At 41.9% G+C, this 16,066-nt stretch overlaps 1 protein-coding gene across 1 annotated transcript; it reads right to left on the bottom strand.

Moving 5' to 3' along the window:
- Window positions 1-1,507: 1,507 nt before the first annotated feature.
- Window positions 1,508-7,788, bottom strand: LOC128581624 (lysozyme C). Its single transcript, XM_053584707.1, has 4 exons — window positions 7,578-7,788; window positions 6,100-6,264; window positions 2,694-2,772; window positions 1,508-2,075 (listed from the first exon to the last, which is right to left on the bottom strand). Exons 1-4 carry the CDS (start codon window positions 7,711-7,713, stop codon window positions 2,009-2,011), a joined length of 447 nt encoding a protein of 148 aa, XP_053440682.1. The 5' UTR covers window positions 7,714-7,788; the 3' UTR covers window positions 1,508-2,008.
- Between the last annotated feature and the right edge of the window lie 8,278 nt (window positions 7,789-16,066).

The raw sequence follows: 16,066 nt of genomic DNA on the forward strand, positions 1-16,066 counted from the left end.
GTCAAGGTCATAAAAGTCAAGAAAAAACAACCAAGGAAATGATCCAGATTAAAGAGACTAAAAAAACATGAAAAGCAAATATAACACATGGCTCTGAATTAGATATTTTGTTATGAAAGACTTATCGGAACAACTGATGAAAAGGAGTGGGAGCTGATGATGATGTGATAGTAATGTCATCAGTGTTAATTTCTGGATTTGGATAAATTTTTTTTTTTGAGACAGAGTCTCAAGCTGTCACCCTGGGTAGAGTGCCGTGGTGTCACAGCAAGAAGGACTGAGGAGCTGGGCGTGGTGGCTCATGCCTGTAATCCCAGCACTCTGGGAGGCTCAGCTCACAAGTTCAAGACTAGCCTAAGCTAGAGCAAGACCTCATCTCTCAAAAAAAAAAAAAAGAATAGCCAGACGTTGTGGCGGGCCTCTGTAGTCCCAACTATTTGGGAGGGTAAGTCAAGAGGGTCATGTGAGCCCAAGAGTTTGAGGTGGCTGTGAGCCATGATGCCACAGTACTCTACTGAGGATGACAAAGTGAGACTCTGTCTCAAAAAACAAAAAAAAAAAAGACAGACTGAGGAGCGGTGAGGATGTAAATGAGGAGAAGGCCAGAGAGGAAAGGTGGCTGGAAATAGGAAGTGGTTCCCTTTGTGAATGTTGCTGAAATGAACAGAGATGGTTACTGGAGTTGGCACTAAGGAATCATGGGAGAAATCCTGGGGGAGCAATTTTAGTTGAATGAGGATAGAAGCCAGATTACAGAGAGTTGAAGAGAGAATGGCGGTGAAGACGTGGAGTTGGTGGGAGCAGACACCTTTTCCCAGAAGTCTTGCTGTAAAGAGAGCAGAGAGTGGAGCCATGGCTGGAGGGTTCTGTAGGGTCAATGGAGTATTCTTTGTAAGGGAGAGGTTACTCTATAGGATGACGAAGGTGACCGAGCAAAGAGGGAGAAACTTAGGATGCAGGAACCACTCAGCCTAAGTTGGAGTAGACTGGGATGGGCTAGAGACTGCATGTGGGACACTACCATGGGCTCAAGCACAGGCCCTTCATCCCGGAAATGAGGGGAAGGTGTCAGAGAGCTGATTGGTGACTTTGAAGGAAGGACTTTGTGTGAAGTTACTTATGTTCTCTCTGTGAAACACGAGGCCAGGTTATCTGCTGAGAGCAGAGGGTGGTGGAGGATGGGGGGCACAGGGGACTGTGGGATGTGTGTGTCGGGGTTTTTTAGGAGAGAAGAGTAAAACAGTGATTTTGGAGATCAGGGCCACCAACACAGAAGGAATGCAGAGACGTGACTGAGATGGAAGCCTCCCTTGAGGGCCCATTTGATATTTGTGGTTATGAAGTTAAAGTGAGACCCGTCAGCATGCTTGTAGATTTTTCTCCAGTAATATTCAGCTGGGGAAGGATATAGGCATATAGTAACAGAGCCAAATCATTGTTTTGAAATATATATAGTTTTTCTTCAGAGACCCTAGATGGAGCTAAACAAACAAAAAAAAAGACAAAGTTTGCATTGCAAAGCCTTTAATGATAATGTTTATATTTCTTACAGCATGTGTGATGTCACACCTGTGGTTAATTAGTAATTGTTTCAACGCTTGCAAGCTCATCTGCCTCAGATTTACTCATAATGCATAAATCTTCAAGTTAATAAAATATAGGAATAGAAGTTTAGGAGGAAATATGCTTTATGAATTGGGAATTACTGTGTCATTTAAGAACTACATTACTTCTTTGGTCGTAGATGAAGGTATTGGACGTGGATTTGATGACCATGGTTTTAGGCAACATTTCACCAGCATTAGTTCTATTTGTAAACTGAAAAATGGCTTAGGCTTAACATTAAATAATAACCACACTAGTGAATATTAAGCCTCTTAGAAGGAAGAATATATTTTTCTCCTGCTTCTGCATAAAGGGGAAACAATGGGAGTGTGACCTTTTACTTAACTACGATTCCCTTAATATGAAAGGAGACAAAATGAGCCGAAGAAGGAAAATTCTGTTCTTATACTCCACAACCCCGAGTGTACTGGGTGAGATCTTGGTTTTGACAATGATTTCTCCAGGCCACCCTGGAAAGAAAGGTAAAACAGTGAAAAGGTTATTATAAATCTACATTGCAAAATACATACTCTAAACCTTTGGGGGAAAAAAACTCTTATCAATAGATAAAAAACAGGCTACCAATAGACCCAGGTGTGGCCATTTATTCAATGAAAGTATCTAAAATACTTCACCTGAAATAGTTCACTCCTCCTCGGCACACTCAGCGGAGCATAGAGTGCTGCATGTAAGATTAAGTAGCATGCAACCCTCAGTAGCACCTGCAAAGGGCACTCAATATTTGCTTATTCTACACATAGCTTCAAGAATGGATCAAGTGTGAAGAATCATAAAAGCTCTAGAAATCTCTTAAATAAATTGAGGAGTAATAAAAGAGTAACATTCTGAATCAGTTACGGTAACTGTTTCTTCAAGGATTTTTAGCACAGTGGTTCTCCACCGTCCTAATGCCTAATGTATTTTCATTGTTACAAAGGGGTCGCGACCCACAGGTTGAGAACTGCTGATTTAGCATAAACCAAAAGATGCAATTTTCAGCTCTCAGTAGCATGTTTGTCTTTGAAAGTCTTCTGTCATGGCCAATATCAACAATAGAGTCATTTTCCCATTTAACACTTAAAACATACCATGCTCTGATGCCTTGTGGGTCCCTGACAACTCTCTTAGCACAGTCTACCGCCTGAGTGATGTCATCCTGTAGCAAAGCTGAAAGAAAAATGGGAAGGAATGAAAACAAGTTTCCTAGAAATTGCATGTTAAGTTTAGTTTTGGCCAGCTTTGTTCTGTTAAGCCGAGGAAAGAATACTAAGAAATTATTTTCCAAGAGTCCATGTATCTGTGATTTGTCAGGGGAAACTTTGTCTTTATTCTGCCCCATTACACATGAAATGTAACATTCTGTTTTCTCATTTGCCAAAGTCATTGGGAGCTTTGGAATTATTAACTAATATGATGGAAGGTCCTCTTTGTACTAGACGCTGTAAAAAAAGATGCCTTGTAATTTTTTACTCAGCAGTACCACTATTGTAAATTTGTCCTTAACAAGTAAGATAAGGCACCCCAATAAGTCAAACTGAGATGGGGAACTGGCAGGCATTGCTTAACAGAGTGAAAAGCTCCTAACCACCCTGATCAAAAACCAGATGCGTGACCATACATGGGAAAACCAGCTGGAACTGAGGTCGCAAGGAAACGGGTCACTTCTTGCCCTTGCAGCTCATTATGCTTTAATGCTAAGACCTTAGTGTGCTAAACAAACTCCCACCCATATCGGAACAGTTCCCAGAGGGACCTTATAAACAAAGTGAGGATAGGGGAGCTTCCCATTCTAAGAAAGCTTCACCCTTTTCCAAAAATTAATATGAATATTCTTCCTCTGCTTAGCTTATGATTAAGCCATTGTTTAAATAAAGGTATCCAAAAACCCACAAGGGCTGTTCTCCCTGCAGAAGAACTAGCCTGGGCTCTAGCTGTGGAGGACCATTTACCACATTCCCTAAATAAAATTTGCTTTCGCTTTACACTGCAGGCAGCTCCTTCATTCTCTCTCACTGGAAGCCAAGGACCCACTTGAGCTCCAGGTGATTCCAGCTGTGAGAATTACTTTCCTGTGTCACAAAGATGCATGTGCAAGGCTGTTCCTAGCTGCTGGGGAGGCTGGCTCCAGCAGGAAGCTCTTCAGGAAGCTCAGGTGGGAGTTTGAAGTTACTGTGCTGAGTGAGTCATCTGCACTCCAGCCCGAGAGACAGAGACCCTGTCCCCAAAAAACTAAAAAATAAAAAAGCTGTTTGTCTCAATTTATAAAAGGTAACAATGGAAAACCCTAAGTGCTTAAAAATAAGACTTGGATCAATAAATTATAGATATTCATATATTAGAATTCTGTCCATTCTTCGAAAATGGCAATACAGATTTTAATTGCTGACATGGAAATAATTTTGTGTGATAAGCAAATTGTAAAGCAACACATATAATGCAATTTAATTTTGTAAAATATCATATTGCTTATATGATTTTTATGTGCCTGATATGTGGTATAATTTTCTTTTCTTTTGATGTAGAGTCTTACTCTGTCACCCTGGGTAGAGCACTGTGGCATCATCATAGTTCACAGCAACCTCAAACTCTTGGGCTCAATTGATCCTCCTGCCTCAGCCTCCTGAGTAGCTGGGAATACAGGCACCTGCCACATTGCCTAGCTAATTTTTCTGTTTTTAGAGATGGGGTCTCTTTGTTGCTCAGGCTGATCTCAACCTCCTGAGCTTAAGCAATCCACCTACCTTGGCCTCCCAGAGTGTTAGAATTTCAGGCACGAGCCACCATGCCCTGCCAATTTAACTTACATATGCATGATTGATGTACCTTCTGGAAGAATATATACCAAAATTTACCAATGCTTATAAATCTCTGGGTAATACAATTCTGGGTACTATTTTTTTCTGATTTGCATTTTCTAATTTTTATTTAATGACCACAGATTATTATATAGTATAAAATATTATAAAAGTTAACTGATCTTTTAAAAGAATATTCTTAGATTAATCTTTTCTCATGGAAATTTTAATAATTATATATTTAACAAAATCAAGTTTGTAATGTTCATGCAATACTTTTGGTACTAAGAATTTATATTTATTTCTATTTTTATTATGAGTTCAATAAAATATTTGTTTCACCTCAAATAAACAAATCCATAAGTTAATTGTTAGTAGTGACAATGATTATATAGGAACTATACTTTTTGGACATTCAAACTAAAGAATTTTATTTTATTTTTTTTTGTAGAGACAGGGTCTCACTTTATCACCCTCGGTAGAGTGCCATGGCATCACAGTTGACAGCAACCTCCAACTCCTAGATTTAGGCGATTCTCTTGCCTCAGCCTCCCGAGTAGCTGGGACTACAGGCACCTGCCATAACGCCCAGCCATTTTTAGTTGGGAGTTTGGCCAGGGATGGGTTTGAACCCAGCACCCTTGGCATATGGAGCCGGCACCCTACTCACTGAGCCACAGGCACGGCCCCAAACTAAAGAATTTAAAAATGAAATGTCATAATGTTTCTAATCCAGTTAAAAATATCTCAGGAAAAACATGTAGAAGAAGCAACTATGGCAACATGTTAACAAATGTAAAAAGTGTGTAATGAGGGCCAGGAGCGGTGGCTCACGTCCATAATCCCAGCACTGTGGGAGGCCGAGGCAGGTGGATTTTTTTGAGCTCAAGAGTTCAAAACTAGCCTGAGCAAAAGCAAGACCCGTCTCTACTAAAATAGGAAAACTAGACAGGCACTGTGGTGGGCACCTGTAGTCTCAGCTACTAGGGAGGCTGAGGCAAGAGGATCAATTGAGCCCAAGAGTTTGAGGTTGCTGTGAGCTGTGACATTACAGCACTTCAGTCTGGGGCAACAAAGTAAGAATCTGTCTCAAAAAAACCAAAGTGTGAGGATGGCGCCTGTGGCTCAAAGGAGTAGGGTGCCGGCCCCATATGCCAGAGGTGGTGGGTTCAAACCCAGCCCTGGCCAAAAACTGCAAAAAAAAAATACAAAGTGTATGAAGGACATATGGCTCACCTCCCGAACTTTCTATATATTGAGAACATTTCATAATAAAAAGTTAAACAATGGAAAAAGGACTACACAACCAACATACCCCTAAATCTCCCCAAAGTGAGGGGGAGGAACAGCAGTATTCTGACAAAGCATCAGCAAGGCTATTTACAATAAATTAATAGTTCATTCCAGAAACATTTATATATCAAAAAAAATTAATCTTTTATGATAGCAGCTCTTTGGTTTCTTACTGAGGGAATTATGACTGCATGCTTCTAGAAGTTGAGATGGTTTTTCTGGGTTCCTGATAAATCCTGCAAGGCCTTTTTTATTTACACTGAATCTGTATTCTTGTAGGTGTAACCACTTAGGTCCCGGGCCCTCTCCTGGATGCTGTCTTTTTTTTCTTTATTATTAAATCATAGTTGTGTACATTAATGTGATCATGGGGCACCATACACTGCTGGATGCTGTCTTATCTTACCATTGCAGGATATGCCACAGGCATTGACCGCTCCCGGGGTTTTGCCATCATTGCACCAGTAGCGGCTGTTGATCTGGAAGATCCCGTAGTCAGTGCTCCGGTCTCCTGCGTTGTAGTTGGTGGCTCGTGTGTTGTAGCTGCTCTCCCATTTGGCTAAACACACCCCTGAAAAGAACACATTTGTAGTAATAAACAGGGACAGTCTGCAGAGACCCAAATCAGTTCTATTTAGCTAATTCTATTTTACTGACTTCCTTATAAGTATAAAGATGTATTTACCTTCTAAATTTTTAACACTTTAGTGTTAAAGGTTCCACAGAGAATCCTTTTGCAATGTGAATAATTTTTTTAAACAAACAATAAAAGCTCCTTTAATATTTTTATATTAAAATAGCTTTTTCTTCCATTGCTTTTACCCTTCCTTCAGACAATATTCAGCCTAGAATAGAAAAATGAACAGAGCTATTGACTAGGTCTTATAAATTCATAACAGATAAGTAAACTGATGGAAAAATGAATTTTTATCAGAAAAAAATAAGGATTTTCCCAGAGAGAGAATTTTCTTGCCAATACCTAAAGGTGAATTTGATCTCAAGTTAGAATCTTAAAAATGAGAGTTACAGAATAGGAAAAACTATTCTGTGATTTCATCCATTTGTTTATTCACTCAAAAATATTGAGGGGAAATGTTTAAACATCAGTCTGAAAGTCTGTACAATGATCATATCAACAAATATGGACCAAACTATAAAGTAACTTTTCCTAATAGTCCATCTCAAACTGTGTGAAAGAACATGAAAAACTGTTGTTCCACAGAAGTAGAACAAAACAAAAAGCTCATGTGAGCCTCGGGAAGGAAGGAAGTCTCTTGTACAAATAGGGACCGAGGGGCAATTAGCTCCCACTGCCCTTGTATGGGGAATTCAAAATAATGTCTAAAACCTTTACTGATAAAAATGCCACGTTGTGGAAGGGGAATTAAAAAGAAAAGAAAAGAAAAATACTGCATCACTCTAGGCTCTCAGAGCACAAGTTTTTTTTTTTTTTTTTTGCAGTTTTTGGCCGGGGCTGGGTTTGAACCCACCACCTTCGCACCTCCGGCATATGGGGCTGGTGCCCTACTCCTTTGAGCCACAGACACCGCCTTCAGAGCACAAGTTTTAAATGAGAAAATACTAGAGTTAAGGCTGAGTTCCAGCAGGTCCTCAAGTTCGTCCTTCAGGCAGCCCGTGTGCACTCAGGGTCTGAGGCTGTGGACAGACTTAAGGGCTCTAGAAAGGCACAGCAGGTCCTGTTTTACTTAGAATAGTGTACGATTTTCCCTTGCCATGTCCTCATTCCTTCATCGACACTGATGTTTTTGATCACTCTAAGTATACTAACCCACAAAGAAAATCTCAGAGCCCTTCCTCGTGTTCCTTCCCTCGCACTGTCTCCACACTGGGCTAACTCCAAGGTAGGAAGCACAGCAGACTTACAGTTTGCCAGGCTGTTGCCCCTGTAGCCATCCATTCCCATTCGTTTCAGGGTTCTGGCAAGCTCACACCTTTCAAAGACCTTGCCCTGGGCCGGGACAGAGAGAAGGACAAGGCCCAGAAGAAGGAGAGTCTTCATGTTGGCTGGACAGCTGGACAGTCAGGCTGAGCAGGGCAGCGGCTGCCCCAGTATTTAACAGCTTTGAACTTCCTTCTTCTCCTCGCCGTATGGGGGCTCCCTCTTTGAGTTGTGTGCAAAGCAGGAACTGTTTATTGATTCACTGAAAGGGCATCTATCTGTAGACTTGCTGATTTCCTAAGAATTAACCTACGGGAGAATTATGAAATGACGTTGTTTAAGGACCTGGCTCAGGAAGAAGTGGGGAGAGAGCACTGCTCCTAAGACAGGAACTTTCTTCTATTTTCTTATGAAGTTGAGCAACTATAAAGAAAGAAAAGACAATGATTATTTTTATTTATTTATTTGCTTTTTTAGAGACAGAGTCTCACTTTGTCGCCCTCGGTAGGGTGCGGTGGCATCACAGCTCACAGCAACCTCCAGCTCTTGGGCTTAGGCGATTCTCTTGCCTCAGCCTCCCGAGCAGCTGGGACCACAAGTATCCACCACAACGTCCAGCTATTTTTTTTTGTTGCAGTTTGGTGGGGACTGGGCTTGAACTCACCACCCTCGGTATATGGGGTCCGCACCCTACTCACTGAGCCACAGGGCCACCCAGGACAATGATTATTTTGTCAGCTTAAAGTGGGCTGTGGCTTTGACTAACATTAATTTTCCTGAAATCCTTCTGTGTGCATTCGCTCTGTTGTATTTATCTTTTTCACTTAAAATTATCTTTTTTTTTTTTTTTTGTAGAGACAGAGTCTCACTTTATAGCCCTCGGTAGAGTGCTATGGCATCACACAGCTCACAGCAACCTCCAACTCCTGGGCTTAAGCGATTCTCTTGCCTCAGCCTCCCAAGTAGCTGGGACTACAGGCACCCACCACAATGCCCGGCTATTTTTTTTTTTTTTTTTGGTTGCAGTTCAGCCGGGGCCGGGTTTGAACCCACCACCCTAGGTATATGGGGCCAGCGCCTTACCGACTGAGCCACAGGTGCCGCCCCACTTAAAATTATCTTATAGACACGTGTCTGTTGTCTTAAAGAGTACTTAGCACGACCCCATGTTGCTCAGCCAGTGTTTTGTTCTAGACTTTTTAAATATTATTATTGTAATTTTTTTGTTACAAGTCAATGTTTTTTTTTGTTTTGTTTTGTTTTGTTTTTTTGTAGTTTTTGGCCCAGGCTGGGTTTGAACTTGCCACCTGTGGCATATGGGGCCAGCGCCCTACTCCTTTGAGCCACAAGTGCCACCCCTACAAGTCAATGTTTTACTACTCTAAGTAAGGCTCATGTTAACAACTTTTCTAACTTGCTCTCCACGCCTTGCCTCCTATTTCCATGTTAGAACATGAGGTCTAAAACATGACTTTTAAAATCCTCTCCCCAATCACATTTATCCAACTGAAATAATCATCTCAGGAGACTGTGCACATTTTAAAAAACAACACTACAAGGACCCACAAGAACTGTGCTTCGGGATGTGCCTGTGAAGACAAATTCTGCGCCACACAGAATGTCACCCGTCACTTTGTAGCTCCTCTCATTTTTTATCAATGGCAGTCTTTTTCTGCTTGGCCTCTAGAGGTCACCAGCTTTGACTCTAAATGACTGGCTGGAAACCCGTCCTAAACTCAAGTTAACTCCATAGGCCTGGTAGTGAAGAGAAATAGGAAAATGGAGTTGGTTGGGCTAACGTTGGAGTAGTTAAAATTAAAAGTAGGACACCCCCCACCAAAACATTCTTTTTCCTTGATGTCACCAAACCCCAGACCCAGGTCATGAAGACGTATATCTTAAGGAATTGAGCAAACAATCCTAGTGAGAACAGCACAAGGAGGAAAAGATAGTGTTGCACTATTACAGTAAAGATGACTTTGATGTTGCTGTAGATTAAGTTTTGGATTAAGTTGTAATTCTCGAGATGCCTTTTCTTGGTAACTTTCCATAAAAATGCCTGCATTTGTAAGGAAGGCAGAACAGTCTTAAAGAGGCTACTCTTGCTACCTAGGGGGACAAAGTGAGACTCTGTCTCAAAAAAAGAAAAAGTTACTTTAATGTCCTGGGTTTCTCTAAGAGTTGACATTATGATAACCAAATAAGGTTGGTTTTTTTTTTTTTTTTAGACAGAGTTTCACTCTGTGCAGAGTACCGTGACATCATAGCTCACAGCAACCTCAAACTCTTGGGTGGAAGTGATTCTCTTGCCTCAGCCTCCTGAGTAGATGGGACTACAGGCGTCTGCCACAGGCCCGGCTATTTTTTTCTTTCCTGTTTTTAGGAGACCTGGGGTTTCTCTCTTGCTCAGGCTGGTCTAGAATTCCTGAGTTCAGGCAATCCTTCCACTTCACCCTCCTTGAGGGCTAGGTATATAGGTGTGAGCCACCTTGCATGGCCACAAAAAGATTTCTTTTTTTTTTTTAAAGGTTAGTTTTGTTGAAAAAGATAATTTTATCGAATTTATGGGTTTTTAAAACTTTTTTAAGTCTCAGAGCCCATAGCTCAGTGGTTAGGGCACTGGCCACACACACCAGGGCTGGCAGGTTTGAACTGGCCTGGACCAGCTAAACAATAATGACGACTACAACAAAAAAAATAGCTGAGCGTTGTGGCAAGCACCTGTAGTCTCAGCTACTTGGGAGGCTGAGGCAAGAGACTAGGTTAAGCCCAAGAGTTTGAGAGGTTGCTTTGACCTGTGATGCCACTGCACCCTACGGAGGGCAACATGGTGAGACCCTGTCTAAAAAAAAAAAAAAAAAAAAAAAAAAAAGATTAATTAAACAAGGAAAGGATTATTAGAATCAAATGGAAAGATTGTACGAGGTATATGTTAATCAGTGTGATGTAAACACTCCTAATTCTATATGAAATCAGCACATTGTACCCTTTAAGTGCATTAATATATACATGGTCTATGTGTTTATGATTTAATTTTAAAAAGTAAGTAAAGGACTTATAAAAATTAACTTAAAGTAAAATTTATTAAAGTTAGGTTGGATTTGTTATAAAATTGTATGGAAATTGACTTTATCATTATTACACTAATGCAACGAAATCATTTGAACAAGATTTTCATATGATGTTAACAGAAATAACAGAAGATTTTGGTATACCTTTTTTGTGTAACATTTCAGTGGTCTATATAAGGTCTTAAGATTGGGAAACTGAGTCTCATCCATACTCCATCTGTCCATACTAGGTGTTGTGATTGTTTGGCAAACTGAGTCTTTCCTTTATCATAAAATAAATTTTTGCCTTTTAAAATCTTTTAGTTATCTGTTTGGCTAAGTGAATGGCTTTATAGTAAACTGTGATCCTGTCTTACGGAAAACATTTTTTTTTTTTTTTTTTTTGTAGAGACAGAGTCTCACTTTATGGCCCTCTGTAGAGTGCTGTGGCCTCACACAGCTCACAGCAACCTCCAACTCCTGGGCTTAAGCGATTCTCTTGCCTCAGCCTCCCGAGCAGCTGGGACTACAGGCGCCCGCCACAACGCCCGGCTATTTTTTGGTTGCAGTTTGGCCGGGGCTGGGTTTGAACCCGCCACCCTTGGTATATGGGGCCGGCGCCTTACCGACTGAGCCACAGGCGCCGCCCACGGAAAACATTTTTAATAAGAAAGGTTAAATAGAAAGTAAAATAATATTGAATAAGAAAAGCTCTTTTGTGGTAAACTTTTGTTCTGAAATAGGATGACTGGTTATTTAAGAAAACAGACAAAACAGAAGGTTTTTAATAGGTTTGTCAATTATCTGTGCAGGTTTGGATAGATGTCATAAGACGAAATTTATGAAGAAATTTACATATGATATAGTTCGCTATAATTTATAAAATTTGGTTAAAATAACCAACTTTTCTTGAAATGTTAATCCACTCTTAATGAAAATACATGACATGTTTCTCTTTAATTTAAAAATCACACTTTAGAAGTTTTTTTTTTTAACCTTTTCAGTAACTGGACTGAAAGAAGCACAGATCTTATGCCTCATCTAGATAATCCTTTTGTTGCCTTTATTAGGCTTTTGGCTAACTAGAAAAAAGTAAACCTTAAAAGCATTAAGGTTGGGCGGTGCTCATTGCTCAGTGGTTAGGGCGTGGGCCACATACACCCAGGATGGCGGGTTCAAACCCGTCCCGGGCCAGCTAACCAACAATGACAACTGCAACAACAACAACAAATAGCTGGGCGTTGTGGTGGGTGTCTGTACTCCCAGCACTTGGAAGGCTGAGGCAAGAGAATCACTTCACCCCAAGAGTTTGAGATTGCAGTGAGCTGTGATGCCACGGCACTCTACCAAGGGTGACATAGCGGTTGTCTCTCTAACCATGGCTGTTCTAGGACCTTTGTCTTTCTAGACAATTATTTTATTTTGATTCGCCTCAGAAAGTGTTTTTTTAACTGGCTAGGTCCAAAGTTTGTCTTTCATGGAAAGTAATGGAAAGGCTGACAGGTTCTCTTGAACACAAATTTCTGATAGCTTTGGAGATTATATACAATTGTAATAAAAGCAAATTCCCAGGACTTTATTTCGAAATCTGACATACCCATGAGTATTGCTAACTTAACCTCATACAAAACAGAAATTTGCTAACTTAATCTCACACAGAACAGAAATTAATTATATGGGACTGAGCTTATGACAAATGTATGTATTTGTAAGCAAAATATGAAAACTTAATTTTTTTCTATTTGATTTCCCCAGCATTTGAAAAACATTTGTAAATATTCTTAATTTATGGTGATACAGTAGTAAGTTCTTTCTTTTTTTTTTGAGACAGAGCTCCAAGCTGTTTTCTGGGTAGAATGCTGTGGCATCACAGCTCACAGCAAGCGCAAACTCTTGGGCTTAAGTCCAAGCCTCCCAACTAGCTGGGACTATAGGTGCCCACCACAACGCTCAGCTATATATATATATTTTCTTTTTTTGGTTGTAGTTGTCATTGTTGTTTGGCGGGCCCAGACTGGATTTGAACCTGCCAGCTCCAGTGTATGTGGCCAGTACCCTAGCTGCTGAGCTACAGAAGCCAACATTAAGTTGCCCTGGGTAGAATGCCGTGGCATCACAGCTCACAGCAACCTCCAACTCCTGGGCTCAAGCGATTCTCCTGCCTCCACCTCCCAGGTAGCTAGGACTGCAGGCGCCCACCACAATGCCCAGCTATTTTTTGTTGCAGCCGTCATTGTTGTTTGGCGGGCCCAGGCTGGATTCAAACCTGCCAGCTCAGGTGTATGTGGCTGGTGCCTTAGCCATTTGAGCCATAGGTGCCGAGCCCAACATTGAGGGTTTTTTTTTTTTTTTTTTGCGGTTTTTGGCCGGGGCTGGGTTTGAACCTACCACCTCCGGCATATGGGGCTGGTGCCCTACTCCTTGAGCCACAGGTGCCGCCCCCAACATTGAGTTTTAATATGTAAATCTTTTCATTTCAAAGTGGGGACTGAAAGAAATTAGAAATATTGACCCCAAATACATTTCTTTGACATATTTTGAGATGGCTGCCAAGAGGTAACAGTATGAAAACTTGCTAGGAATATTAGTCCCAATCTAAATTATATGCCAAAAGAGATGTGATTAGAAATTATTGCCAGCTCTAACATTGATGGGGAAAAGACTGCAAAAGCCTTAGGGCTCAACAAAGATCACTCAATTTGCTACCCAGGTGCTCCTAGATAATCAGGCAGTGCTGGGTTTCCCGTTGGCTGCCCTGGAGGGAATCTGTGTAGCTCTGTCGGGAGAAATTGAAACCTGAATAGAAAAATTTCCCAACAAGCAGTGTGGCTACAACAGGGCCCCACAAGTAGCCCCACACCCAGTTAATTTTCAGGACTATTCGCTTAGATTGCCTGGAACTTCAGACCAGTTCTATAAGGGCTGTTAAAGTTAGGTATTATCTATTGTAACCTGACTTAAGAACTGTGCTAAGGGAAAAGACTGCAAAAGCCTTAGGGCTCAATAAAGATCACTCAATTTGGGTGGCACCTGTGGCTCAAAGGAGTAGTGTGCCGGCCCCATGTGCTGGAGGTGATGGGTTCAAACCCAGCGGGGGCCAAAAACTGCAAAAAAAAAAAAAAATCACTCAATTTGCTACCTAGGTGCTGTGCTTCTAGATAACCAGGCAGTGCTGGGTTTAACGTTGGCTGCCCTGGAGGGAATCTGTGCAGGTCTGTCAGGAGAAATTGAAACCTGAATAGAAAAATTTCCCAACAAGCAGTGTGGCTACAACAGGGCCCCACAAGTAGCCCCACACCCAATTAATTTTCAGGACTATTCGCTTAGATTGCCTGGAACTTCAGACTGCTTCTATAGGGGCTCTTAAACTTAAGCTGACTTAAGAACTGTGTGAAGGCTGTAAATAAAAATAATAATGTTCTTGTCATGTAAACCTTGGACTTGAGCCCAGCCCTTAGGGATATCTGCAGCTGACTGCCAAACAGTCTCCTTCTCTTACCCTGCGCACAACCCCTACTTGAGCCCTGTCAGCCTGAGGAGGCCAGACTGGCCATCGCCCCTTTTTCCTCCTCATTTGCCCACACCTCAGGATTGAGGTTAGGTAAAAACCCAGAAGGGAGTTGAAACCACCCTTACGAACCCTGATGAAGGGGTGCAAGGTAAGAACTCTGTAAAGGAGCAGGCTTAGCTAAAATAACGGTAGGAATCCATCACTGTCTCTTCACTTAACTTGATAATCATCTTTCTTGCCTCTGCTCACTTCTTTACCCTGGAGTAGTTTTTGAGATAGCTTCCTAACAGATCCACTAAGACCAAGGAACTCATTCAACTGGCCTTGACCCCTCCACCCAAGATGGCCCTTCCTCCTTTTATAAGGCCTCAAGGAGATGACCCTTGACCTCTGTCATGGCACACCCGGCCACCTCCTGAGCTACACTGTGCCACACTATGAATCGCTTAAAAAGAGCCCTTTGGCCAGGTGCGGTGCCTCACGCCTGTAATCCTAGTACGTAATCCTAGTACGCTGGGAGGTGGAAGTGGGTGGATTGCTTGAGCTCAAGACCTGCCTGAGCCAGAGGGAGACCCCATCTCTGAAAAAAAAAGCCGGGCATTGTGGTAGGCACTTATAGTCCCAGCTACTTGGGAAGCTGAGGCAAGAGGATTACTTGGGCCCAAGAGTTTGAGATTGCTGTGAGTTGTGATGCCACAGCACTCTACTGAGGGCAACATAGTGAGACTCTGTCTCAAAAAAAAAAAAAAAAAAAAAAAGAATGGGGAATGTTAGTGAAGAGAAGTGGGAAAATGGAGCTGGTTAGGCTAAAGTACGAGTAGTTAAAATTAAAAGACTATGTGACACCCACTCTACTTAAGTTCCATTCTTTTTCTTTGATGTCACCAATCCCCAGATCCAGGCCATAAATGATGCTAGAATTTTCCCTCCAGGTCTTTTCCCTCAGGGTCCTAGATCTCAGGAATTGAGGAATGATTTCACAAGTAAATGAAATCAAGAGAATTTACTGAGAAAAGGGGAAAGACGAAAGCCTCTGGTGCAGTGGAGGGGTCCCCAAAAAGGTTGCCATTTTTAGCTCTTTGTCTAGAGTTTTTGTTTTTTTGAGACAGAATCTCATTCTGGCACCCTGGGTAGAGTGCCATTGTGTCATAGCTCACGGCAACCTCAAACACCTGGGCTCAATGATCCTCTTACCTCAGTTTCCTGAGTAACTGAGACTATAGGCGCCCAGCACAAGGCCCAGCTAGTTTTTCTATTTTTAGTAGAGACGGGGTCTCGCTCTTGCTCAGGCTGGTGTCCAATTCCTGAGCTCAAGTGATCCACCTGCCTCAGACTCCCAGAATGCTGGGATTACAGGTGTGAGGCAGTGCACTGGCCTGTCTTAGGAACTTTAAGTCTTAAGTGTCCTCCCGGTTATTTGCGGTGCACTCTGGTTTGCTCTTTGCTTATTACCTGCCAGTGGGTGCTGGCCGGCCTTCTTCGCACAGTCTGGGGATCTTTCTTCCCGCTACCCACCTAGTACCAGCTATTGACTGCTGGCTGCATAGGTTCTTTGTTGCTCTTTGCTCAGGCTCTTTGTTGTGGATATGAAACTTCCTGCTGGGGATTTTCCAGGCCTCTGGGCAGTGCCCAACCTCCTCCCCACCTTCCTTCTTTTCTGCCACATTTCCCTGTCCCTGCCTAAAAGCCTTCTGATTCCTATCATAATGAGTCCATCTTTTGGAATTGAGCAAACAATCCTAGGGAGTAAAAGGCAATGTTGCATTGTTAAGAGTAAAGGTTACTTTAAAGTTTTCGATTAAGCTCTAATTCTCTAGATGCCTTTTCTTGGTAACTTTCTATAAAAATGGCTGTGTTTGTAACCAAGGCAGACCGGTCTTGGGAGAGGCTACTCTCTGTTCTCCAGAACTGC

This window comes from Nycticebus coucang, chromosome 3 (assembly GCF_027406575.1).
Source record: "Nycticebus coucang isolate mNycCou1 chromosome 3, mNycCou1.pri, whole genome shotgun sequence".
Taxonomy (NCBI): domain Eukaryota; kingdom Metazoa; phylum Chordata; class Mammalia; order Primates; family Lorisidae; genus Nycticebus; species Nycticebus coucang.

Bases quoted from the DNA above. Each gene is read 5' to 3' on its own strand.
- LOC128581624 (XM_053584707.1), bottom strand. From the start codon at position 7,713: ATGAAGACTCTCCTTCTTCTGGGCCTTGTCCTTCTCTCTGTCCCGGCC. The intron at 2,773-6,099 runs GTAAGATAAGAC...TTTTTCTTTCAG, and splicing joins CTGTGGCATATCCTGCAATG to CTTTGCTACAGGATGACATC. The intron at 2,076-2,693 runs GTATGTTTTAAG...CTTTCTTTCCAG, and splicing joins CCACAAGGCATCAGAGCATG to GGTGGCCTGGAGAAATCATT.